Below are 27,486 nucleotides of genomic sequence, written 5' to 3'. Positions count from 1 at the left end.
AACATGCTGGGTGACACCCGACAGGCCGCTCTGGGCTCTGCTTCCTCTATCCACGCTGATTTCAAGTAGGAAACCCAGGGCGCCCCTGGCGGAACTCCGCAGCAAGGAACCAAACCAGAGGGGACTGAGAACACAATGGGCAGGCACTGCCTCGGGCAACAGCCTGGGTTGGGCTCTTGGTGGTCAGGGAATGAAATATCCTGAGACCCCTGCCTGTCTGGGAGGGGGGCAGTGGCTCCTCCCACCCTGCCCCTGCAGTAGTGTTGACACAGCACCCTCTACCTGGCAGTCAGTGGCTGAACACACTGGGAAGCAGCCCCGGCTAAGTGGAAATGCAAATGCTTTCGCCAGTTAAGCTGCCAGGAGAGGCACTGCCCGCACTGCCCGGGAGGTGTCCCGCTGGGCCATCCTGGTGACAAATGGGCAGCACATCTCCCATCTCTGGCCTGGGGGTCCTGGCTCTATTACGTGACCTTGCCTACTCGGCGCCTTCTCTCCTCCTCCATACATGGCTGGATTGGATAAGAGGACATCTACATGCTTTCCTTCGGAGGTATGGTATTATCCACCACAAGGTCCAGAGCGAGGCTGATAGAGGGAACTGTGGCTCTGTCCCCACTCCCTCTAAGTCCACTCCTGTGGCTCCAGATGGAGGGCTATAAAACCAGAGCCAGAAGCCTTTGTCTGCTGAAGCCCTCTTTGGAATCTGCAAGCCATCTTTCTTTCCTTGTCCTGCCAGCTTCCCGCCTCCCCTAGAAGATGACCAAGTGTCTCAGTGTCTCGGCAGGGTCCTCAGGAATGCCTCAAGCTATACTGCTGCCGGCTCTGGCCCATCCCTGGCTTCCATGGGCTTCCACATGCACTCAAAGATCATGGGCAAAACCGTGGGCTTCCCACTGGCTACCTTTACTTGGGCAGCTCCACCAGGCAGGAGGGGCTCTCCCATCTCCACCTGGCAAACTCTCCCCCCACTCCTTAAGACCAGCTCAGGCATCTTGGGTTGAGTGTCTGACAACAAGGCAGAAAGGAGTGGAGGCCCAGCCTGGGGCTCACGGGGCCCAGAGCACCAAGGGAAAGCCTTCACAAACTCCATTCCCACAGGCTGGCTTATTTGGCTGCCATATTTGTGGCAGGCCAGATCTGGGCAGTGGCCGGAGACAGCCTTTCCAGGCTAGACCCACCTTGGGTGTCAGTAATGAGGTGAAGATCTGCAGCCCTACTGGGGACAGCATTCATCTCCCGGTTGGTGGTCTGGGGAGGCCTCCCCTCCACCAGACGGAAGCAAAGTAAGCTCAGTAAGTCATCCCAAAGGCGTGGTCAGCCAGTGACACATGGCTCAGCTACCACCATGAAGCCAGCCTCAGGGAGAAGCAAACCCTTCATGTCTCATGGTAGCTGGGCCCTTAGCTGCAGGAAAGCCCTTCACAGGGTTTCCCTGGGGGAGTTCCACAAACCCAGGCCTAGGTTCGGGGTATGGGGAGGAGCCTCTGAGTGGTCTGGGCACACCACTCCAGGCTTCTCTTGACCTCTGCAGTGACCTTGGGAAAATCCCTTATACTGCCTGTGCCTCAGTCTCCTCATCTAGACATGGGAGGAGAAAGAGATCAGGTTTTCCATGTGTGTCATTCATGGGCCTGCTGTGGGCACTCCGCCAGGTCAGGAGTGGAAGGGACAGATGAAGGGCTCCCCCGGCATGTGGACTGGGCTGAGCTACAAGCCCAGCGTAATCAGCACCTGATTCCAGGGGGGTGGCAGGAGTGAGGTGCAGGGTGATGAGGACAGCAGAGCATGTACGAGGCTCTGGCTAGGTGCTGCATGTGGGGAGGGGAAGGACCTTGAAAGTAAGGGCCACAGAGGAGCAGCTCAGAGAGGGGGAACTGAGGGCTGTTCACGGGACAATGAGACTGGCTGGCTGGAAACTCAGCCCAGCCCAAAGGGAATCTGCAGAACTGGGATCCTGAATGGATGTGGTGCTGACAGCAGGTTCATGATCCTTGCCTCCTGCCCCCCAGCTCCTGGGCCTGGCTCTTCACAGCAGCTCTAGGCGGTAGGGGATGGAGAAGAGGGGCAGCACTCCCTATGAGAGATGAGGAAGTAAAACGCTTGAAAGGCAATGGATTGTCCCAAGGTCACAGGGCTTAAGCATGATCAGAACCCAGTCGTCTTATCCCTAATGCTCCACAAGGGAATCGAAGGTGGTGAGGCAGCTGTGTGGCCCCCCTTGCTAAGTCTCAGTGCCCCAGCTGAAAACAAGGACACTGAACTCGGGAGTCTCAGTAGCGCCTCTTCTCCTGCAAGTGGGAGCTGCTGGTGGGGCAGAGGGCAGAGCTGGGAGCCCAGAGCTGGACCTCAAAGAAGGGGTGATTTTGGCTGGCAGCAGTAGGGGCTGGGGAAGCCCACCCTGAGAAATCCTGTCTGATCCGGAAGTAAGAGGTAGATTCTTTTTTATTATTTATTATTTTTTAAAATTTTAATGTGTTTTATTTATTTTTTTGAGAGACAGAAAGACAGCGTGAGCAGGGGAGGGTCAGAGAGAGAGGGAGACACAGAATCTGAAGCAGGCTCCAGGCTCTGAGATAGCTGTCAGCACAGAGCCTGACGCAGGGCTTGAACCCACGAACTGTGAGATCATGACCTGAGCTGAAGTCAGATGCTTAACCGACTGAGCCACCCAGGCGCCCCAAGAGGTAGATTCTAAAAGCAGATGGAGAAGGGGGTTTCCTTTTTGGCTTTTTGGTGCATCTGGAAGGAAATGGGGTCCCTTCAAGATCCCCTGGGGTTGGGGCCAGCAGGAAGTGGGAATGTGCAAGCCACAACCCTGCCGGCAGCAGGTTCCCAGGACGGATGGCGCCAGGGTCCCTGAGCACCACCTCGGCTGCTTACATGTCCTTCAACTCCAGCTGGCAGGTGGCCTGTGGCTACACTAACAGCAAGTGACTCGGTGTCCTGGAACTGCCTGTGTGACTACAGGTGAGTTCCTTAGCCTCCCAGAGCCTTAGTTCCCTTGCCTATTAAATGGGGCTAATAATCAATAACCAGCCCCTTAGGAGGCATCATGGGAAACTATAGATGCTGAAATTATATGATGACCAGTACAGCCCACAAAGGCAATGGAACTCTTGTCAGCTTACCATCACCTCCAGCGACTTTCCTGCTGGGACTTTGGAGGAGAGCTCAGTTGCTTTCCTGCCAGAAGAGGAGAGGGCTCAGGACAAATAGACAAGGGAGAACATTCTAGGTCCTGTGAGGTGCCAGGAGGTGGCCAGTACAGATGGGGCAGTGGGAGGTGGGGATGGATGGGTAGGCTCAGAAGGACCCAACAAGGACTACTACAGGCAGAATAGACCTGGAAGTCAGGCCCTGTAGTCTATCTGGTCCAACCCTAACCTTTCATAATTGGGGAAACTGAGGCCAAAGAGGGCCTACAATGGCCTGAGTTCACACTCCCCAGGCAGCCCCAGCAAAGCAATTACACTCTTTTCCAAGACCCAGACATGGAGCAGAATGCAGTTTAAGAGGCTCACAGAATCATCAAATAGCTCTAGAATCACTGAATAGAATCTTCAATTCAAGGGGGGTGATCTTAGAATCTGAAAACACACAGTTTAAAAGTACTTAATGGTCCAATGTTAGGGCTATGGATACAGAGAATCTGTCCAACTTTGAAATCACAGAGAGAATCTTAAACTCACAGAGAACAGAACTCTAGAAGGTTCTAATCCAGGCGCTAGGAGTGGCAAAGGCCTGCCCCTTCCCCCAACCAGTGCAGGAATCCTCTGTTCCCAGCGCTGACATATGGCCATTCTGCCCTCTTGAATGCTCTCAGCAACAGGGGACTCAGTCAGCGGTGCCCACTGGAGGCTGGGCACGTTCCTTCCTCTTGAACAGAGAGGGAAATAAGTTCTCGACAGGAGATCCCCACCTCGTACAAATGGGTTTTTCACCCCTCCTTGTTGTTTGGCTCTGGTCGGAAAGATTCCTAGGGAAGTGGAAAGGAGCCAAGAGCTGCCACAAAATGACTTTAACCACCAGACAGGCTGGTAATAGGTTTCGGTGGGAAAAAAGGAAGGAGAGGGGCGATTAATTCCAACTTGCCATGCGATAAAGGAAATTAAGGCATAATACTGAGGAGGCAGCAGTTCTATTAACCTGCATGGAATACCAATGACTTCGGTCCTCTCAAAATTGCTAGAAATAAAGAGAAAACCCCAAAAGAGAATGTGATTGTGGCCCAGGGCTCATCTGGATTAGGCTGTTTGTTTGCCCTGGCACCCTAATGATGGGAATGAGGGAAAATTCCCCGTTTCCTGGGAGACGGCCGTGCCTGAGTCGGGGAGGAAAGGCAGGCCCACGCGTTGCCACTGGACCGCTTAGCAAAGAGCTCAGGGCAGAGGGGGTCCCCAGGCACCCTTCAGGGACAGCTCAGTGCAAGAGCCCTCAGGGCATCTCCCCATCCAGCACATACCCTTGGTCTTGTGTTCTGGGGGGGACGAAGAGAGGGCCGACCTCCTGATGACCGCCCCCCCCCCCCCATTCTAACTGAAAAGCCTTAGATCTCTGCTGCTGGAGGCCAAAAGAATTAAGCAGGGTGTTTGCCGTACCAGGTGCCCTGCTAGCTGCTGGCGAGCCCTGCAGTTTGGTAAGACCCTCAGAGCTGGTCATGTCTCAGGGCGCCGGTCCTGCAGAGCTGAGACCACCCACATATCTGGGGCCAGCCGAGGGGCAGGCAGCATGGGCAGAGTTAACGGCCATGGGCCACAGTTGAGTGCCTCCAGCCAGGGGCCCAGCAGGGCATCCGTGAGATCTAGGCAGAAGGAGGTAGACGGGGCTATGGGAGACAAGCACAAAGAGGGAGTGGGGCAGGTGCCCAGCAGATCCTCAGGTCCCAGTGGCGCCCTGGCCCAGACCTTGGCCACCTTTGCCACTTCTCAGAACCCCTCACCCTGAGATTCTGAGCCAGCATGGTCACCCAAACAAGATAGGTCCCAGCACAGCTTGGGCGAAAGGAAAGCCACTTCTGAAACAGCCTACTCTGTGAGCATCCCCCCTGTCCCGTGACTCACACCCATGTCTGCCCTTTTTCCAAGTAGACGTTTTCCCCTAGCACAGCATGGCAGATGCTGGTCGGCTGCCCATGAAGGCCCCCCTTCCCCCAGGAGCAGGTTAAGGAACCAGGGCTCAAATCCTGGCTTTCTCCCCTTAGTAGCTGGTAGGTAACCTGACCTCTCAGAGCCTGTGTTTTCCCTCATGTAAAATTGTGATGGTGAATCCTGACTTGCAGCATAGTTGGTTGTGAGATATGTCTATCACTGGGGCCTGGCACTTAGAAGATAATCAGAATATTCTAATATTTCAGAAAATAGAGATATTAGAAAATGTCCAGTGATGGATCTTTCAACTTTCCTCAGTTGCTCCCCCACTCCCAGGCTTTGTACCCAGTAGGCCCTCAGAAAGTTCTTGTTACAGTTATTAAAGGACATCAGGAGGCCTGGCCTCGTCCTGGGCCTCTTGGTTCTTCCCAGCTTGGTTTTCCCATGTGTAAGTAGGAAGGCTGTTACTTGGAAAGCTGCATGGGGAGGGGGGCTGGAGCGTATCCTGCTGCCCAGTTCTGGCTGAAGCATGAGCCTGTCCAAGATCAAGCCCAAGTCCTGTAGGCACAGCTTCCTCATTCGCTGGGAGTCCCCTGCTCTACCACAAAGTCCAGGACCCCACCTCCTGGCCTTCTCTTTAGGGAACCCTGGGGACATGTGGCCTTGGTCATAGTGTGAGGGCCACTTCTGGGCCAAACTCTCATCTGTCCACTGTACCTTGGGGTTTACAAAGCCCTTTGCACACACCTCCTCATTTAGTTCATACACCTACCCTGCGAGGCTCAGAGAGGGACAGGATGGGCCCAGGTCACACAGCTATCTATCTGCCCAGTGTTCTGTCCTGACACCACCACTCTAGGCCAGCCCAGTGGCCCAACTACCTCCTCCATGAAATGACAAGGACATATGGTCTGCAGTGCAAGTCCTGACCTTGTCCTCCCCTGCCCCCTAACCCAAGCAAGCCTGACAAATGGGGGCGGTATTCTCTCAAGAACATCTCCGAGTCACCATGAAAATCTAACAGCATAAGAGATGCCAAAGGCAAGAAACACTGGCCAGTGGACCAGAAAGAGCAGAGCCCAGGGAACCCCAGAGCCTGAGCTCCAGTCCTGGCCTTTCCACACTTTGGCTCTGTGATGGGCAGGCCTGGGTCTCCCCATCTGTCAAAGAGGGGACCCACCTGCCTGCCCCCTGGGGGCCAGCTGTGCACTTGCCAAACCTACCCTCATCCCACCTGCGTCCTTTGCACCTGTCTGTGGTCACTAATTCATCCAGGAGGGGTTGTGGGGCTGCCCCCTCCCTGCACACGGCTCAGCTTGACCCGCTGTCCCCAAAAGCTAGGCCTGCAGTGTGCTCAGGCAGGCGTGCTGAATCTTCGGGGCATGCACACAGCACACATACGTGCACACAATCACACGTGCACATAGCAGCACCCCCTACCCACCTGCACGCTCTGATGTGCACCACATACCAAACATACTCAGACGTGCGTGCCACCCGGTGCTCATGCTACAGCACACGGACCACACACCCACACATGCACAGGTGGCTTCGTGTGACATTCACACAATACAGACAAACATGCATAGATTTTCCTGCCTCTCGTGACAGCCAGATGGTGGGATTCTCCCAGAGGGCTACCATTTAATGCTCTAATTAATTTTAAAAAATTCTAGGTACCCAGAGCCTGGGATTGTTCCAAATGTCCTGGGCATGCCACAGCTCAAAGCCAAGGAAAGAAGCAAGGCCTATGGGGAGAGATCATGGGGCCAGGGAGGGGGAGGGGCTCCCACTGAAATCAGGAGAGCCTGTGCCCTTACCTCGAGGGTTGATAACCTAGCCTAGCAAGGGGAGCTGGGTTCAAGAGCCAGCTGCCCAGACGTAGGCCTGGTCCTGGTTCCAAGAGTGCCCCACAACCCAGGACAGGGAGAGATCCCTTCACAGCATCCCTGTAAGGGCTGTCTGGCCTCAGCAGACGGGGAGCTCAGTCTCTGTGGGAGCCACTAGGCTCCTGTCAAATTGCACTGCAATCCTGAGGCTCATGTCGAGATCCAAGTTCACTCTTTCAGGGCCCTACTGTGTGACTCCAAGGCACTATGGGAGGAAACAAAACACACAGCCACCACAGTCTGTGGTATGAGATGGATGAGGTGAAGATGATGAGCAGGCCCAGAGGGACTTGCAATGCTCCCCACCCACCTGCTTACATGCCTCCAGGGACGGGGTGCTCACTACATCTCCCAGTAGCCTTCTCTGACTGGCCCAGAGTCCGTCCTCTCCTGGTGAGCCCTGGCTGTTCTCTGGGCTACAAGGCCCAGGTGGTTCAGGCTGGCAGGAACCGTGCAGCGCTCATCCCCAGGCCTTTCCTCTGACTTTCCCAGGGGCACATTCTTTGCTGCTGAGTGTTTGGGAAAACGCAGCAATAAATTTACCACCTCACTTATGAATAATTTGCTGTCAGGAGCTCTGCGTAAGCAGAGAACTGAATTAACGAGGCTTAATTAACATTAATGTTGTGACAGATCTCAACCCTAGTCGGAAACCCCCCATCCTCACCGCCCAGGCCCTTGCCTGCTGTTTCTGGGCTCATGTGGGAGGTGACAGGCCCAGGGAGGGTTCTGGGAGCCGCTGATGGGCCTGATGGAGGGGGAAGGGGGCTGCCTATTTCCTAGGATTAGGAGGGATTTGGGATCTGGGGGCTGGAGGCATGCAGGAAATGAGAACAGGAAGCCAGGAGCCTCTGCAATTCCATTCCTAAGGAGCTTTCAGGCTGTCCCTCATCCCTGCCTGGCGCAGTGGCATGGGCCTCAGGGTCTGAGTGGCCAGGGCTCAAATTTGCCACTCACATGCTGACTCACCCCACCCCTCTGTTAGCAGAGGGATGGGGGTCTCAGGGGATGCATAAGGTCCCTCGTTGAGAACAGAGGTGTTCTGGGATCTTCAATTCTGCCATCCCATCCTAAGTGTGAGAGTGAACGTGGCTCAGTGATTACTCTGCACTGTGCTCATCATCCCATTTAATCTTCCCATAGCCCTTTGAGCAAAGGATTCCTATAACCCCACTGTGCAGATGAAGAACCCAAGGCACCGAGAGGGGCAGTAATCTGCCCAAGGTCACGCAGAGAGTCAGCAGGAATGAGGGGACCACAGCCACCCACTACACTCCCTGGAGAGCAACTGAGGATCCAAAGAGCCAAGGTGAGAGGAAAGCTCAGGCCATAGAGGCCATGCTGGGGTGGGCACAGGGCCTGGCAGCCATGTTTGAGGAGTCAATCTATGAATGATGGAGAAAGGGGAGGAGTATGTCCCACCAGAGGGCCCATGTACCTGTTTCTCAACCACAAAGACTTATTAAGCTGCCCTTGAGTGTCCAGCCTGTGACGGCCTCTGGGGAAGAGATAAATGCAGTGAAAGGTACCCACCCTGGTCTCAGGATTGGTACCACAGTCTACTCTTGGCTTTCCCCCAGGGCACCAAGCTGTGATCTGGCACAAGGTGGAGACACCATAATTTATCATTAATGACTGCCATTATTAGTATTAATGGGGAGGACACTTCTGACCAGAACCAACTTTAGGGCCCAGCAGGAGGCCCAGCTCCCACCTACCTACCCCAATGGCCCAGGTGCTGGCCATCGCTCTGCACGCATCCCAGGTCACTGACCAGGAAGGGCCATGCTAAGATCTTTGGGCTCCAGCCTGGTCTCCAGGCGGGGATGGGCTCTGGGTCTCAGGAACCCACGTCTCTCCTGAAGGACCGACCAGTTGAAGTTTTAGTGTTAAGGATCTGCTTGTGAATAGTACGGGGAGGAAGGTAAGGATGGAGGCTGGGAGGGGGGCAGATCTACCTCCAGAGTGTGACCCCTCCTCAGCCCTGCCAAGCCCCACATACCCCTTAACTCTGCCACAACACCCTGTTCCAGGAGGTCTTCCTGGCCCACCAGGCCGCCCCTCACCTCCTGACTCATACATTAGCCCTGTGACCTTGAGGAAGACGCTCACTGTCTTCTACCTCATTTCTCTCCTCTGTAAGATGGGGGATAAAGCACTACCTATCTTACAGGGCTGACGTGAGGATCCAATGAGATGCCATCTGGCACTGAGTAAAGGTCAATATATGATAGCGGTGCTTGCTGATAACCCGGAGATTAGTGCAGTGGAGACCCAGCCCTGTGAGGTGCCACAGAGAAGCTAGGTAGGCTTGGGGGTGTCTCTGTCTACAAGACTGCTTTAAGGCAGCAGGATTATCAAGGGGGCTCTGTATTGACCCTGTAACAGACCCAGGACCCATGAGGCCTCTCGGGACAGAATCAGAAAGAATTTTCTTTCTGGAAATAGAAAGAACTGCTGTATGGAGAAGTAAGGTTTCCATCCCAGGAGGTATGCAAACAGAGGATCCATCTATTCATTTAACAAGCATTTACTAGACCTGCCTCTGTCCTAGACCCTGTGTTGGCATGGGGGAATGGGGTGCTAGAAAAGAGAGCACGAGACCTAATGATGCCTGGAGAAACCCACATTCTAAAAAGGGATGCTGAAGGTACCAAACGGACCCCGGAGCAGGCCTGTCTACCCTGTCAGAGCCTAGAGGAAAACCCAAAGGTCTTGTGCCATGAAGAGGTCTTGGGAAATCCCTGGGCAGCTCAAAGAGGGGCTGAGCTCTGACCCTGAAGATGTGAGGCTGGACCCCACCTGCTCTGAGCCCCCCATGGCCCCAGAATCCCAAGGGCATCCATGTGCCTATGCTCTCCTTGCTGATCACAGCTCAGCCCCAGTCCCCAGAGCACCTGCCCAACCTGACACCCAGTGAGGAGTGGGTAAGCGGTGTCCTTGGGGGGAGGGCCCTGCCACACAGAGTAAGGAGAAGGGAGGAGTGGTTGACTCTGCTTGGGCAGGGGCAAGGGCATGGTCAGTCCCAGGCAGGTGATGGGCTCACCCCATTGCCCATTTTCCTGCCCAGCAACATTCACGGCTCCCCACCACCATGGTTCCTGGGGAGCGGGCTCCTAGGAGCCAGCAGCCAGACCACCAGCTGCTGCCCCTCCCCATACAAACCCTGGCCACAAAGCACCCTCTCCCCCAGCTCTGCCCGCCTGCGGTGACAGCCTCTTGGCACTAGCTCTCCCCTTCCCTCCATCTGTCAGGAATCGGTGCAGACAGACTGTGAGAACCACAAGAGGAAGTAGCGGCTCTGTTTGGACCCCTCCCCCTCTCCCTGCCTCTCCAGAGCTCTCCCTCTACCCCCCTACCCCACTACCCCACGGCCGTCCTCTTTCCCCCTCCTCCTTGTGTCTTCCTTTCCCTTCCATCTGTCTCCATCTCTTCCTACTGATGAAGACATTGACAAAGTGGGAGTGGGAGGGGAGAGGACCATCCAGCCAGTGACCCCTGCACAGCATGGCCACTCACTTCTTTTTAGCCCTTCATCCTGTGGGATTGTGGGCTTGGTTTCTCCAACTGTACAACTGGTGCAGTAAATCCTGCCAGGCCCCCCTCCCAGGGGATACGAGGAGCCCCCAGGCAACACGTGGAAAGGACTTCATAAACTGTAAAGCCTTGTGCAAGTGTCTGGTGTCCCCAGCTTCTTCCTATTTAATGTGGGAATACTCATCTTGGGAGTAGTAAGGCCAGAATGGGACATAAAAAAAAAATTGGGAAAAGGCCTTGAAGAGTATAAATGACAGCAGGAAGGCAAGTCAGGGTCATCAAGGTAATGGTCCTCACCATATTACTGTGAAGGGAGCAAGGAAGGGCTGGGGACACCGAGGCCCAGAGAGAGCAGTCATAAAGCTATGTTAGAGGCAAGAACAGAACAAGGGCCATGTCGCCCGGCCCTGTTCACACCAGCACCCCAACCAGGATGCTCCCAGCTCCTCCAGACCTTCCAAGGGGCCCTCTTTCTCCTTCAGTTCTCCCAAAACATAGGGTGAGCCCTGCCCAACTGTCAACAGAACCCACAAGCAATGGGGCCACCCTGCCACGAAGCTGGAGGGGGGTTGCAGGGTGCAGGGAGCCTGGGGCTTTCCATTGTGAAACCAGGACAGTGGTGAGCAAACCATCACCCTGGATGGGAGTAAGCTCTTGGCAGCTCCACGCTGCTGAGCAAAGAAAGGCATGGGCATTTCCCCTAAAAAGAGAGCAGAACCCAGGCTCGCTCCTACCCTGTGAAGTGTGGCCCAAATTCCCAGTAGCCAAATGGAAAGGAAATTCTGGTCTAGCCACAGTCTCAGGGCCCTACAGGGCCATGTCTGACCCCAGCCACAGCACAGATGTGCCTGAGAGAAAGGGGAAGTGTTTTGGGCCCTCTGCCCTTTTCATAGCCAAAGTAACTTGAACTTGAACTTGAGGTTCAGAGATGTGAAGCCGATTACTTGAGGTCACACATTGAGTGAGGCAGCCAACATTCAGAAGACAGGGCCTGCTTTCCATCTAAAAGTCCTCCTCCAGGTCCTGGCAGTGCACTGGCATAGAACACACCTTTGGGGAACGTTGGAGCTCAGACTCAAAGCCTCCACACCTGAAGCGCTTCCCTAGGACTCTCAGAAATGCCGATGGCCCACAGGTACAACATGAGGGGTACAAACAGGGTGATAGGGGCACTGGGCATATGCAAAGACAGAGGGCCCCACCCCTTCTTCCTTCCCTCTCTCCTTCTCCTCAGGCCCTGGCCATGTCCCACTGCCCCTTTCCCCTGAGGCCTGTAGTCTGGTGTGAACTAGACTCTAAATCAGACTATCCTGGTGCTGAGTGCCAAGGACAGAGAGAAACACAGGGAAGGACAGACCAGAGGAGGCCCAGACCCACCTGGGGCTGGAGGGAAAGTCTCCCTAGAAATGGTGACTCTTGAGGTAAAGAGCAGTTGGATAAGCAGAGAACCTTCCAGGCAGAGGGAACCATATGTAAGAGTACGATGCCCCTGGGACACTACTCCTCATTCTGGGTACTGATGAAGCACAGAGTCATGGCATTTAGGGGGCAAGTAGATGGGGTCTAGGGCTGGAGAGAAGCCAGATGCATGTCTTAAAGGGCCCTGAATGTCAGTCAGGCAGACTTGATCCTATGGCTGGTAGTTGTCACTGTAGGATGCTGAGCAAGGACAGGACAAAGCTCTCATGCTTAATAGCATTTGGCTGCAGAGCAGAGAACTGATTGGAGGGGAAGGACAGATTTAGGCTGGCACTGCTCTACCAGTCTAGGGATACCTCAGGGGATGGGTAAAGGCCCGGGATTGGCAGGAGGCAGGGGAGGAATCTAAGGACTTGGCGACCCTTAGCAATGAGGGAGACAGGGGCGGCGATGACTCCTAGGTTCCTAACTGAGTGGTGTCCATGCCGTGAACTGGTCCCAGGCAGAAGAGCCCCGCCCCCCCAATAGCCCGGAGTGCTTATGTGCTGGGTCGCAGGTCACTGTGGATCCAGGAATTGCTGCCCTGCTAACTAGGAGACCAAGATGTCACTTTATGTCTAGGTATGGCACAGCTGTCTTGGAAAGCTCTCCACTGTCCTGGGAAGCAGGTCACAGTCACAGGAGGTGGCCAGCATTTATAGAGCCTCAGAGTGTGCAGCCTGCCCAGCCCCAAGCCGCAGTGGCTCAAGAGGGGAACGAGCCTTACCTAAGGTCTCATGACATGTCAGCTGTCACAGCTGGGAAGGGACACTGAGCAGGCTTGCGGGGTGAAGGGGCGAGGCAGTCCCTTGGAGCAGAGGCCCCAGAAATAGAGCTGGCCACAGGAGGCAGGGCTCGTCTTATTGAAAAGGAGAACAGCTTTTCTAACAGGAAGAGCTACCCAGGAACAGAAGAAGTTATCTGGTCAATTAGTGTGCTCCCTGTCCCTGGAGGTATTCGGGCAGAAGTTGGACACCCCCCCACTCGAACCTCCAGGGCTGCTGAGGGAGTTCCTGCATTGGGAGGGGATGGGAAGGCTCCTCTGGCCAAAGGAGGCTGCAGTTCCAGCCCCAGGAGCCACAGATCACTCATCCATTCACTGAACACATGCTCACCAAGGCCTGCTCTGTGCCAGGCTGGGGACAACGGATACCAGCAGTGGGCAGAGCAGAACCAGAGAAATCTCTCTCAACCTTCCCCACCCCTACCTGGAGCGGGGGTGGTGCAGGGGACAGAGGATGGAGGCCCCAGCTGCCCACACTCCGTGTCATGGGTCTAACGGACCGAGCACCCTATCTTCCTGGGCACATCTGGAGCACAGCGCCAAGGGCTGGGCAGGGTCAGACACAATGCAGCCTCCTCCTGCGCCCCACCCCTCCCAGAGGTCTCTGAGGCTCTGGACTCATTTCCTAATGAAGTCCCTGGAAGGACTCTTCCTAATTAAATTAGGACAGTAAGTTCTGGCCTGGGGCCACAGGGAAGAAGCGGGGACAAAGGAGCCTTTTTGGGGGCCCCCTGACTCCACCCACTGCACGCAACAGCACAGCAGCCCGGCACAGGAGGGAATTCCTGAAGGACCAACAGGAGATGGAGGCTCAGAGAAGGAAGTCTACATACACCTAGCAAATCTTGAATTGAGCGCTGACTATGCACAAGGCCCCACTCTCCATGTTCTTCCTAAATTAACTCACACAGTCCTCCACCCACCTTGTGGGGGAGGGTTGATGGCTCCATTTTACAGATGAGACAAGGGCTCAGAGACGTGAAGTAACTTGCCCAGGGTCCCCCAGCTAGGAAGAAGTAAAGTAGGGACTTGCCCCCAGGCCTCCTGGCTCACGGCCCTACTGTTACATGTGTCGAAATGGAGCCTCTTACGGATGCACGCACACAGTAGCAGTCAGCGGTGGGGGGGGAGGGGGGGCCAAGGAGTCTTCACATCTGTGCCTCCCACCTAACTGCACAGCACCCAGAGGTCTAGGCCAGACTCAGACCACGCTTTGGCCAGGCCAGAACTTCAAAAGCTGCCCACGGGAACACAAACTCCAGATCCAACCTGAACTCTCTCCCAGTACAGATGGGGAGACTGAGGCACAGGGAAGGGCAGAGACTTGTCCAGATCACTCAGCAAGTAGTGATGAGGAGAGGGTCTCAGGCTCCTGGGGTCGTGACACTGAGAGCCCGGAGGGACTGGCTCTCCACAGGGTTCAATTGGCTGACAGAGCCCTCAGCTCCCAGCACAGAATCTGCAAGTGTGGGCAAGGCCAGGCCAGGGAGGGGGAGGCCGAGGGTCTGGGGGAGGAGGTGGCAAAGAGACCAGGGGCTGTAACCACACAGGCTGGCAGTCCCCTGTGGGCTGATGAGGCCTAGTTCCTGGCCCTGTGGGACCCAATGAGGTTTCAGGTGCTGTGCAAAGGCCAGGGACTACTTATTGCTCATTGTCTGAGGTTCAGGTTCAAGGCACTTGCAGGAGGGCCCCCAACTAGAATGCAGAAGAAATACAGGGGAAAGCCAGGTCTGGCTGGCACTGGGTCAGTGGGCATGCTTATTCCTGCCCCTTGAGGAGAGGCAGCTGTGGCAGGCAGGGGACAGAGCAGGGGCAGGGGCGAGGTGACCATCACCGTGTAGCTGGCAAGAAGTCTGTCTGGCTAGTTCACAGGTATTAAAGAATCAGTCTAGTCACACTCAGCAAGAAAATAAACAGAGAGAAACTCCCAAGTGGATGTCGTGCATTTTATATGGTTTAGGCCACGTCCCCCGTGTGAGGGATTGGAGTTCACAGCCCCTGATCTGGAACTCCTGGGCCTCAGGAAGGGGCAGCTCCTTGCACCCTCACAGCCTTGAGCCTGGCCATGATGGACTCCGGCTCCTATGAACACCCTGGCTCTTAGGGGAAAACAAAAGCTACCCAGAGAACTGGGTCTGAGAGGGATGCCCAACTCCTAATGAGCAGAGACCCCAAGAGAGGCAGAGACCTGCCGATGTCACTCGGCAAGGTGGGAGCTGGGGTGGGGCAGAGGTGGGCCTGTCATCTGGGTCAGAGTTTACAACAGTCTCAGCCTTGGGGTAGGGGTGGGTGGGGGGCTGGACAGAGGGCGGGGGGGGGGGGGGGGGGCACTGGCGGGGAGGGACTGCTGTGGCGTGGCAGGGGGCAGGCTGGGAACAGAGACTGCTGGCGCCTCTCCAGCTACAAATAATTCTCTGCCACAAACACCCAGCGGGGGACTTTGGCTTTGGCTGTCTCGGCTGTCTTGGCGGGCGTGGGAGGAAGAACGTCACCCTGACCCCGCAGCCATCGTATATCCAGAATAGTCACCTCCCCCCTGCTGCACACCCCCCTCGTGGAGCGCACACACCTATACACACATATGTATGTTGGTGCACACGGCTGAGAGAGAGCTCTGTGGCTGACAGGGCAGCAGATGGCAGCTGGGGGTCCAGGAAGTAAAGGAGGGAGGGACGAGCACTGGCCTGAATGTCCCTGGATTCAGGCCACCAGGAAAGCCCACCCTTGGCCTCCAGCTATTCACTAGAGCAGCTTAACCTGGCCCCAACGGGGCCTTCCTGCCTCTCATCAGCTGCCAGCTCTCTGATGTTAACCTGGCCTTGTTGGTGAACTCCGGCCCTTTTTGGACAACTAACCATGCCAGACCCTCTGGTTAACCAATTCTCCTGGGCCCCCTCTGCTTAGCCGGCTCCCTGAGGCCACCCTGGAAGCAGTCGCCCTGGGGCCCCCAAAGCAGATGGGAGCCGTGGCAGGGTTCCCCCGGACCCTCCCAGTCTGAGAAGCTGCTGCACTCCCAGGCAGCCGAGTTCTCCCAACTGGCCAGTTGACCTACATCTCTCCTGCTGCCGTTCCGGCAGCGGCTCCTCTGTGTCCTTGGTGGAGGAAGAGGGAAGCTGCTGACAGTCCCTTCTGCTTGGCCATTCCCTGGGCAGGGATCACAGGCTAGGGAAGGGGAACAGGGATGCTCAATTTCAGGGCCAGGTTCTGAGCAGGACATCAGCCTGCACACCTCTGAGACATGGGCTTATTATCCTGTTTCACAGACTGAGGATCCAACGCTCAGAATAGAAGACCCATACCAGGGACCCCAGCTAGTCATGGGGCTCGTGGGTCTGTTTTTGCCCATTACTCCACTGTACCCAGTACAATCATAGGCACAGGAAAAAGGCAGAAGAGAAAGTGGCCCAAGGAACCTGGGCCTCGGGGCTGAGTTCTGGAAGGAGATCCTACAAGGTTCACTGCCCTCCATCTGCCTGCCCAGAATCCACCCATCACGCCAGCAATGCCCCCGTTCTAACCCTTCCCAGGCAGTAAGGAGCTCAAAGGGCACAGGCCCTCCACCCCCAGACAAGGACTGGCCCTGACCCAGCTCCAGAGAGAAGCCTGCTTGGATTGCTGGTTATAGTGCAGGTGGGTCAAGGACCAATGGGTAAAGGGGAAATAAAGTTCAGAGAAGGAGAGACACTTGCCCAGGGTTACTCAGCCCAGGGTTAGAGGCTGATACAGAGCAACTATTATAATGATGTGGGAATGGATTCTACAAATATCTGGAGAAGAATGAAGACTGGTTTTGTTCCCTTTGGTTTTCTTGGGTGGGGGTGGAGAGTCCTTGAGGCCAGAACACAGTTGTCCTTTCTCCTTGCTTTGCTTGGTGTGGCCCAGATATGGCTACTTTGTCTGCCCCACGGGGACGAGATGAGAGGGCCCTGTGCTCCAGGAGGTCCTGCGGGCTGTCTGGCTGGCTGGGAAGGGCTGTGGGGGTTTAGGGGTGTGGCAGGGAGGAGGGAAAGCATCACCTCGAGAGAGCACCCTGGTAAGGATGAAAATGGATGTGCTCAGCAATGTCTTTCCTAAGAATCCATCTTCAGGACGAATGCACAAAGATATACAGTACAAGGATGCATATCCCAGCGCTGTGTAGAACAGGACAAGAAACAGAAGCAACTAAACACACATCTATCAATAGGGAATCGTATAGGTAAGTTATGGAAGATTCCTGCATTGGATGACTGACTGGCCCTGGAAAACAATGATATGATTCTACTGTTATTGACAAAGTCATGCTGCACGTGGGAAGAAAACAATTAGCATTAACATATCCTCATTTTTGTTAAAAGAAAAAAATACGTGTGCTGATGCACACCGGCATACAAGCAGAGAAAAACCTCTGGTAGGAGATGCTGCTTACATAATGTTATAACCAAGGCTGACTGTCACCTTCCTCTTTTTGCCTCTCTGTGCTTGTTTTTCTTAAAATTACAAGTACAAAATTACTTTTATACGATCAAAGTTATTTCCATTGGAAAAATAAATCAATGGAGTTGGGGGGCACCTGGGTGGCTCAGTCGGCTGAGTGTCTGACTTTGGCTTGGGTGGTGATCTCATGGTTCATGAGTTCAAGCCCCAGGTCGGGCTCTGTGCTGACAGCTCAGAGCCTGGAGCCTGCTTCGGATTCTGTGTCTCCCTCTCTCTCTGCCCCTCCCTGACTTGTACGTGCTCGCTCGCTCGCTCGCTCGCTCTCTCTCTCTCTCTCAAAAATAAATAAATAAACATTAAAAAAATCAATTGAGGTGGGTTTTGGTTTGAGCAACTAACGGTGTGGCCCTGGGGAGCCCCATGCCTTCCCTCAGCCTCAACTTCCTCATCAGGAAAATGGGGGTGATAATTAACTCCTGCACCACCTCCTTCCCAGGGTGGCCATGAGGCCTAAACTGAAAAAGGCCATACTGAGGTTCTAACAGGCTGACAGTGCTGGGATTGAAATAGTCTCCAGGGGCTCCTGGCTGGCTCAGTCGGTTAAGTGTCTGACTTTGGCTTAGAGCATGATCTCATGGTTCGTGAGTTCAAGCTCCATATCAGGCTCTGTGGTGAGCTCAGAGCCTGGAGCCTGCCTCAGATTCAGTCTCTCCCTCTTTCGCTCTCTGTCCCTGCTGGCTGCACTCTCTTTCTCTCAAAAATGAATAAACATTAAAAAAATTAAAAGAAAGAAATCGTCTCCATAGTGGCTGAGATACAGTTCCCTGGGGCACCTCAAGGCCAGTGGCCAGGGGAGGAGGCTGGCCACAGGACCACTCTCACGGACCCAGCCTGGTAGTCCCCAGAGAGGCTTTGGGCTGTCTGTTCTTCCATGTTCTAAGGGGCAGGCTACATGTAGAAGGCATGAGAGGTCACGGGAACCGGGAGCCTCACGGCTCTGCCTCTCCTGGGGGGCTCTCCCAGTCACCAGAGGGCATCCAGAGGGGCCTAATGTATGCTGGGCTCTATATCCCCAAGTGGTCAGCTTGTGGGCCTCTGGGCTAGGTCCTGCCAGGGACACAGAGGTCACACCAGGTGCAGAAGGGCCCCTTCCTGAACCACTCGGGCTGAGGGGCTATCCTGGAGTCTGTGACATTCAGCAGCTTATGAGAGGAGCTGGACAGTCATGGCTGGGGATTAAAACTGCTGCTCAGGGGCCCGGTTCCTGCTTGAGGGCCACAGGGGCCAGAGACGCTCAGGAGGGAGCTCGTAACCCACTGGCAGGGGCTGGCAAAAGAGGGATGCCTGGGGTGCCTGGAAAGGAAGCAAGGCCCCTTGGGCCACCCTCGCTGTTGTTGTGACTGGGATGTGTGAGCGCATATGACTTCCTCTCACTTGTGATAGACTGCAGCCAGACAGGCGTGGCCCAGTCCTGCCATGGGCCAGCCGGGCTGCCCGGAGCAAGTAGCCTCATCTCATGCAGCCTCAGCTCTTCCTTTTGTGAAGTGCGGTGATGATCCTTTACAGGACTGGCTGGAGGGGGTCTTGCAGGAGAAAGTCCTCAGCGGCAAGCACACTCATTAACTTCTATAGAATTAACATGGTTTTGGAGGAGCAATACAGGGGCAGGTAGGGCCCAGGGCGGGAGCCCAAGCCACTTCTTGTGCGGACGGCTGTGCCCAGCCCTCATCCTGAGAACACCTTGCTCCCTGACCCAGCAGGGAAGAGAGTGGCCAGGGGTGGCAGGTGGAAGGGGGGAGTATACTGTCTTGACTCAAGTCCAGCCCAGGCAGTGAGGTCACCCTGGTTCTGAGAATGGGTCCCTGGTGACATGTAGGGCCGATATCTGGACACCAGGGCCTTGGTTTCAGCTTCTGAAGTCTAGCACTGGAAAAGCACCCAAGTTTGCAGGCTGGGCACTGAGAAGCCCACTTGCACAAGCAAAGAGGCAGCCCAGGGCCTGTGTGACTGCCAATAAGCCACTGGCACTCTCTGGGCTTCAAGTGACCCAGCTCATAAGAGGGGGCCTAAGGTCCCTCAAGTAGATACCCACCTCCCTTCTTGGTCCTCAAGGGCCCTGCACCTGATTCATATCAGCTTCTCACCCTCAAAAGTAGGTCACATTTCCTCCATCATGTTTATTCATCCACATGCCATCCTCCAAACACTTCCTCTGTGCCAGACCCTGTGCGTCACCTCAAATTGCTCAGATGCTCCCTAGTAACCTGGACTTCCTATGATGGGCTATGACAAGGGCGCACAAAGCCATGGGCATCTAGACACAGAAGAGGTTGGAGAGCTGGGGAAGGCTTCACAGAGGTAGCCACAAGCTAGGCATTGAAGGATGGCTGGTCATCAGGGAAGCAGGTGCAAAGACCTAGAATCAAGGACGTGCATGGGAGGCTCAGAGAAATGAAGACCATGCTTTGGTCTCGATGGACGGTCCTGATGACTTGGCCTCTTGAACCTTCCTGGAGGAAACATCCTTCCACTCCTAGAGCAACGCACCTGTATCAGTGACAGTTTGCCAGGTCCTCAGTTTCCCTATCTGTACAGGTGGAACAGTAATCTCCACCTCACAGGCAATGGCCAAGAGAGGCCTTGGAGACGGTGGAGGGTCACACCTGTGGGAGGCCACACAAGGAGTACCGTACATTGGTGCTCCATGAGGGTGCTCCACAGGGGTCTCCAGAGAACAGAGTCCCTCCCAGGCCAGAAATCTGTAGCCTAGGGAGGCAATGCTGGACATCACAGCTACTAACCCACTTTCTCTGCATCCTCAGAGCCCCCTGCCCTCTGACCCCAATTTGGGAAAGGAAGAGTCTAAGGAAGTGTCCTGGCTCCAGAGGAGACAGACTTGAATCAAAGCCTGGCTCCACCACTGCAACCTCATGACCTTGCCAAGTGACTTCTCTTTGAGCCTTAGTTTCATCATCTTTAAAATGGGAATAATAGAGGCACCTGGGTGGCTCAGTTGGTTAAGTGTCTGGCTTCAGCTCAGGTCATGATCTCACAGTTTGGGGGTTCGAGCCCCACATCAGGCTCTGTGCTGACAGCTAGCTCAGAGCCTGGAGCCTGCTTCAGATTCTATCTCTCTCTCTCTCTCTCTCTCTCTCTGATCCTTCTTTGTTTGCGCACGCTCTCTCTCTGTCTCTCTCAAAAAAAAAAACACATTAAAATGGGAATAATAAGAAAATGACCCCCACAGGGTTGTGAGTAGCAAAGCTAATGAATGCAAATTGCCCAATGTGGTGCCAGACATGGGTTAAGTAGCCAATGTCTGTTAGGAGCAATTCCCTCTAGGGAACTACTTCTTTTAGAATCCCTAGTGCCCAGCATAAGGTTGGCTGAGTGGACAATGTGGAAGAGGATCTGAGGCTGGGGGAAGAACCAGGACATGTTGTAGGAGTTCAGGCACAGGAGAGCTGGAGGACAAGGGGTGGGAGAAGGCAACCCGGCCAGGGGTGGCATCTCCATCAGGCCCTCAAAGACCCAGTGATCTGGATATGCAAGATCTGGGAAAGGTGAGGGGCAGGTGTTACCAGCGCTGCTTAGAAGTGGGGCCGCGGGGCACCTGGGTGGTTCAGCCAGTTGAGCGTCCAAGTTTGGCACAGGTCATGATCTGGTGGTTCATGGGTTTGGGCCCCTGGTCGGGCTCTGTGCTGACAGCTCAGAGCCTGGAGCCTGCTTTGTGGATTCTGTCTCCCTCTCTCTCTGCCCTTCTCTCTCTGTCTCTCTCTGTCTCTCTCAAAAATAATCAAGAATAAAAATTTGAAAAAAAGAAGTAGGGCCCCAAGTCTGGCTTCCTAGAGGTGGAGCTGGCCCAGGGCTCTGACTACTACCCCTGGAGCAAGGAGAGCTGGATTCCATGTAACCTTTTGGTTATACGGCTTGAGGGGGCACAACCAGGTCCTACACGCTCCTGCTCCATATCGTCTCCCCAGGGGACATCTCTCTGGCTTCACCTGCTGCTGGTATTTCCCCAGGGAGGGAAAAACTGTGGAGCTAGCTGCCCACCAACCCTGAGGCCTACTGCCCTGGGGGGGGGGGGTTGGGTGCTGGCTGCAGTCTTTGAGAAAGCAAGGGGCTCACAGAGCACAACTCCATCGGGGAGGGGGAGGGCCTGTGGGAAGACCCTGAGGGACTGTCTTCAGCAGACACTCCCAAGGCCTCAGGGACTGGCCCTGGGCCACAGGCCTGGCTCTAGAAGGCGGAAGCTAAACCTGCTGGGCAGAGCCAGAGGTCTGTAGGGCTTCCTTCCTCTCGCAGGCACAACCAGAAGGAAAGGAACACAGGCCAGACAGGACTGAAACCAGCCTTGGGACCAACACGGGGCCTGAGGGAAGCCATCCTCTGCCTCTCCCAGGGCCCCAGGCCACTCGTCCACTGAGACCAATCAAGCCTGTTTGACTATTTCTTCCCGCAGCCACTCCTCGGACACCTTCCTGCCACTTCCAGGTCCTTGGGACCACATCTACCATTACTGGGCAACCCACTGGCTGAGGCAAGCCCCAGTGCAGGAAGTTCAGACATCTGGCTAAGCAAATGGAGGCAGGGGGCAGGGGGGTCTTGGGTAGCCCGCAGAGAGCCCCAGCAGTCAGGTTCCTAGAGATCTCAGTGAAGCTCCTCCCTCCAAGAACCATCACACCTAATACCACTCATTGAACACCTGCTGCTCACCAGGCACATTGTCTCATTGGCACATAATTCTCAGAATACCTTTGGGAAGGAGAGACCATCATCACCCCCAAGGCCTAGAAAACAAAGGTCACAGCTGGGGTAGAAAACCACGTGTGTCTGATTTAGGGCCCCACTGAGTTATGATTTCAACATGGCTCCCTAAGTCCCTTCTCACTCTCTTTACTCTTGTATCTTGGCCTTGGGAATAGAGGGTAGCAGGAAGGGCTTCCTGGAGGAGGGGACACCTGCACTGAATCTTCTAAGATGGCAATAAGAAGGTAGCCAGGGGAGGGAGCAGAAAGAGTGTCCCAGGCAGAAGAAACAACATGTGCAAAGGCCTGGAGGTGAGAGGCAGTAGGGAGGCCAGAGTGGGGCAGAAGCTACAGTTCAGCATTATGGGCTCGAAGGAAGAGGCTGGAGGGGAGTGGCAACAGGAGCCAGTCACAGAGAGCCAGATGCAGAGAGGGCTAAGCTGACTTCATCCTGTGGGTATGTGGGAGCCTCGGGGAGACTGGGAATGGTGGCGTTGCCTGCTCAAATGAGAAGTCACAGTTCGGAGGGGAGTAATACTGTCTGTCTGATGAGTCCATCCAAAAAGGAGATGAAGCGGGGCCTAGAGTCTGGGATGTGAGAACAGGGCCAAGGCCAGGCGGCCCTCTGAAGGCCAGATGCTGGCTGCAAGCCCTAGCTGGGAGCTGTGGCCGAGCTTTAATTATTGACAAGGCTGCTTCCCAGCAAGGCTCGGAGCTCCTGCAGCCTGGCCTTGCCCAGCTAATGAACTCTCAGCCATGGGAGACCTCACTTCAACCACTCTTTATTAAACCTGGGATAGAGGGCAGCTGGGGGAATAAGGGCAACCGGAAGAAGCCTGAACAGGTGGAAGAATTTGAGCACAAACCCAGTCTACCTGTAGACACCCAGCCCGTCCCCAAAGAGGAGCGCAGAGCTGGGGGTGTGAGGGTGGGGATGGGGGAGGCCTGATGTCATCTCAAGAGGGTAATGGGAGATCTGGGAGGATCTGCCTGAGGTCACCAGCTAGTGCTTGGGGTGGCACGGGTGCCATAGCTGGCTGCCTGTGTTCACACCTCAGCAATTTCACTTAAAAATCAGATACCCTTGGACTAGTTACTCAGGCGCTCTGTTCCTTTGTAAAATGGGTCTAATACAGGTACTTGAGAGACCTGCCCCATTTTACAGAACCGAGGATAATGAGGTGACGCGTGAGGAACCTCAGCACGACACCTGGGCCAATGCAAGGGCTCAGAAAGTGTTCACTAGTGTTGCTGTTACTCCGGGAGGGAAGGGCTGGCTGGAGACCAGTACCCCTGTCTCTGTCCCCAGACACTAAGGAGCAACAGGAAACAGGCCAAGGAGCCAATTGGCCTACGTGACCCACGTCCACAGCCGGGGATCCCACCCCACTATGTCTGGCTGGGCCACCTCTGGAATTCCTTGAGCCTGGTCCTCAGGCTTCCAGCCTTTTCCTCCACTTTGAAGCTCTTCTGAGCCAGGAGCTGAGGCCCCATGAGTGTCTCACCTCCCTGTCCTCTCCGGCTCCACCAGTGTCTCCGGTGAGTGCCAAGTCCCACTCACTGTGGACGAAGATCAGGACTTAGAAGACCTTGGTCTGAGTTCTTGCTCCAACCCTGAGGAGCTGTGGGACTTTGAGGGGTAGTCATTTCTCCTCTCTGAACTCCTGTTTCCTCCTCCACAACATGGGGACCACACCACCTATTTTTAAATGGTAAGCCTTGAGCGAATGATATTAGTTATCATCTTTGAAGGCCTGGCTGAGCTGTCTCCTCCTTCAGGAAGTCTTCCTTGGCCTCCTCAACATAAAAGCCTCCTCCCTCCAGCCTCCATCAGGTATTGGTAGTCACGGGCGGCATTCTGGCCCCACTGGGACCTTGCACCCATTCTGCCTCACACAGACTTCACTGACAAAGGGCAACACCCATTTTGCAGGCCCAGAGAGGTCCAGAGGTGGGGTGGCTCAGGCTCTCTCACAGGGTAGGAGGGTTGGAGTGCCAAAGGAGGAGGTCTGAGATAAGGCAGAGAGACTGCTCAGGGAGGAGCCAACAGACTTGAGGGGAGGCTACTTCAAGGAAATGCAGTTTGGGCAGGCGGACCACAATGCGGGGAACTCCCCACACGAGGAAGCAGGCAATGAAGAAAGAGCACATTCAAACATGTAGCCCAACCCAGCCACCCCAACCCCCCCCCCCTTTAAGATTTCTCTTTGGCTCCTGGAGTCCCTTACTAAGAAGGTATGGACTCATCCACTCCCTTCTCTCTGCAAACCCTGTCTGAAGACTTTCCACCCATATAACCCAGTGGCTGTTCCACGTGGCATATGAGGAAACGCGCTCCGAAAAACTAAGCCATGAAGGACTGATACTTGATACTAACAGCAGAGCCCCCACCCTTCCCACTCCAAGCCCTCAACCTCATTTACTTTTCTGTTCACCTACTCTTCAGCTGTGACTCCACTCCATCCACCTCAGCAGAAAAGCAGGAGCCCAGATTGGCCGCGAGAGCTCTCCTGGCCCCATTGGGGTCCACCTGATCCTCCACTCCTCCGCCTTGCCCAGAGCTTCACGTGGTGTTGAAATGCAACAGGCCCAACATTCAGAGCATGCCTTTCCAGCTCCTGGATCACCTTTTTGGGTCCTTCTGCACCAGACTCCCCACCACAGCAGACAGTACCCCTGAGCTAGGAGGCATGTGGACATCCTGACCAAGTTCTGTGACTCTCAGCTGTGTGACCTTGGGCAAATCACTCAACTTCTCTGAGATAGCATCCCTATTCTACTAACGGGGATGACAAGAAAAACCCTCACAAGACTGTTGTTGTACAGAGCCAGGGAGATAAGGTAAAACCAACCCCGACTTGCAGTTTCCCTTTCCTTGCCTCATCCTTGGCACTCATGCTCTAAGGGGACCACGGAACAACTCCCAGGGATGACACTTACTGTTGTATTTTTACCCCAGCACTACTATTTTCATATTTCAATGGCCCTGGGAAATAAATGGTGAGGATTATGACTGGGCTAAGAATTAAATTCAAGCTCTTACTTAGCAGCTCAATAGCTCAATTTAATCTCTGAGTGCCTCAGTTTCTTCAGTCTGTAAAATAGGGCTGTTCAGAAGATTAAAGGAGTTTATGCAAGATAAGCGCTTACCCACGGTGCGAGCACGCAGCTAATGGTTAGCACATTAGTCTCATTACTTCCAATTACATTACTAGAACTGGTCCTCAAAAACGGGGCAAGAACGATTAGCCCAAGTGGTCAGGTGAGGAGATGGAGACAGGAGGAGACGGGCCAAGATGCAAAACCAACTCTGATTTGGGTTGGGTCTGCGAATGAATCCAGAGGCTGATTGGCAAACCCAGGGTAAACAAAACAAAACAAAACACCCCACAAAAGCCTCAAGGACTCACCACACAATGCTTGTCCAGGTGTCCCTCTAACCCTCCTGCCACTGTGTGGTGCTGTGGATCTGCCCACCTGCTGCCCTCCTGCAGACCCTACGCCTCCCTGGCCTGCAGGAGTGAGCCTGTTGTCCAAAGCGCCCCAGTGCTGGCACACAGCAGGCACTCGGTAACGATGAATAATGACCACCTGCATCTGTTTCTGAAGAGTCCTGTTTTTCTGTTCCTGGAAATACCCTCCTTCACTGCCTGCTAACTCACTTCTGTCCCACAAATATCTGAAACCACAAACACCCCAAGAAAGAACTTGCAAAGATGTAGCGCCCGACGGTACAAACACCACACTCCGCCAAGGAGGTCCGCCACGTGCACGTGGCCACCACCGAGGGTTCACATGCAGCCTCCGAATCCTCGGGCCCTTTCCAGGAGGCAAACCCTTCCTCCTGGCCCCCTCCTTCCTAGTCTGCCCCATGACTCATGCCTGGGCTAGCAGTAGAGCACGGTCCGCTCACCAGGATGGCACATAAAACTCTTTACCGTGACTAGGCAGAAAAGAAGCGGTTGCTAGCAGTTACAACCCAGGATATGCACGCGGGGGTGTGGCCGGGGCGGGGCAGGGGCAAGGCCTCTGCACCCTTGGAGCCAGAAAACTGCACACCCGCCTGCTCCACGATTGGCCACTCCGGCCTCGGGGGCCTATGGGGTGGTCCTCGCCTAGCCAATCAGGGGCCCCGGGGAGCCCATTCATTCACAAAAACCTAGCAGGAAAAGGAGCCTGGCGAAGCCCGGAATTGCCTGTAACTTTGAAACACCGGTGCGTTCCGAGGGGCCGACGCAGGAGTCCAGGAGGACCCGCTCACAGGAAGATAGACGCGCACACGGACGGTCCCGGCCCGGCCCACAATTCCAGCCCAGCAACCCGGGCGTGGCGCGCCCTCCTCCTGGGCCACACCGACCTGGGCTCCGCCCCCGACCCTATTAGGACACGCTGGCCGCCCAGCTCACGCTGGGTCGCTAAGAGCCACCCAACCCTAAGGAAGGTGGCGCCTGGGCAGCTTCCTGGCAGAGAGAGCCACGCAAGTGGCCCGGCGGCGGCTGCAGCCACGTGCGCGCTGAGCAAGGCTCCCCGCGCCCCCGCCCCGGTCCCTTCCACCCCCGCCGGCCACTCACGGCAGTCGTCCTCGTCGCTGTTGTCCGAGCAGTCGTCGTCCTCGTCGCACCTCCACACGGAGGGGATGCAGCGCTCATTCCGGCACCGGAATTGGTCCTCTTCGCACTCTTTGACCGGCCCTGCGCGGGGGAGATAGGGGCGTGAGCAGGATCCTCTGCAGACCTGGTTGGGGGGAAGGGTCTACTAGGGTGAAGGAAAGGGGGCTATGATGGAGCCAACGACCTCGGGGGCCTCGGACACCCTCGATCCGGAAGGAGGGGAAATGGCAATGGGATGGTGGGCTGCTCCGAGACAGGACGAGGCCAAACACACTGTTGGTGTCACACGATTTGAGTATAAGCCCCATTTAGAACACTCACTCGCACTCACGACCCATTGCCAGAGATCTACGCAGACACAAGCCACAGGGAGCCCCCGAACACGCCGCGACACAAGCACCGGGGGCTGCGGGCACATCCCCCTCTCACGCAGCCCCTCTTTCTCCGCCGCGCGCAGGGGTCGCCGGAAACGCATTGTCAGGCGGGGAAGTCGCCGGGCTGAGCTCTCAGCGCCGCCGTGGAACGTGCGTGTCAAATAAACCCCACTGGCGAGAATCACGCAGCCCACCCAAAACCATCCACGAGCACCCCCAACCCGCAAAGTTCCCGGCCCGCCTGGCCCCATCCCCCAGGAGCAGGTGCCAGAGGGCAGAGCCAACAACACTGGGAGCCGCGGGGGAGGGGGTCGAGGGCATATTAAAGGATAGCTGGGTCCCGAGAAGCCTAACCCACTCAGGGCCCGGCTCGGGGCCCCAGCGCAACCCGCATCCCAGCCGCCGGGCCGCGCTTTGTTGGCGGCTCCGGCGGCGCAGAGCCCGGCCAGGGACCAGCCTCACGCACCTTCGCCGCCGCGCTGTGGATCTGTAGCCGCCGCCGCCGCCGCGAGATGCTGGAGCTGCAGCAGCAGCAACAGCAGCAGCGCCAGCGGCCGGAGCGCGCCCCGCTCCGGGC

The 27,486-nt window shown here is 55.6% G+C and overlaps 1 protein-coding gene and 1 long non-coding RNA gene across 2 annotated transcripts in view; one reads left to right on the top strand and one right to left on the bottom strand.

Annotated features, from left to right (window-relative positions):
- The window catches only part of LRP8 (LDL receptor related protein 8), an 89,448-nt gene that overhangs the window by 52,297 nt on the left and 9,665 nt on the right, over positions 1–27,486 (bottom strand). The window contains exons 3-4 of the mRNA XM_029945827.1: positions 27,376–27,484; positions 26,497–26,616 (exon numbers count right to left, since the gene is read on the bottom strand). Coding sequence (XP_029801687.1) covers positions 26,497–26,616; positions 27,376–27,484 — 229 coding nt within the window. The remainder of the gene's footprint in view (positions 1–26,496; positions 26,617–27,375; positions 27,485–27,486) is intronic.
- LOC115298671 lies at positions 217–10,538 on the top strand. The gene is made up of 3 exons (XR_003911827.1): positions 217–553; positions 8,123–8,288; positions 10,234–10,538. It is a non-coding gene; the product is annotated as an uncharacterized LOC115298671 (long non-coding RNA).

This window comes from Suricata suricatta, chromosome 8, assembly GCF_006229205.1.
Source record: "Suricata suricatta isolate VVHF042 chromosome 8, meerkat_22Aug2017_6uvM2_HiC, whole genome shotgun sequence".
Lineage (NCBI taxonomy): Eukaryota > Metazoa > Chordata > Mammalia > Carnivora > Herpestidae > Suricata > Suricata suricatta.
This window is presented reverse-complemented; position numbering and strand designations above follow the sequence as displayed.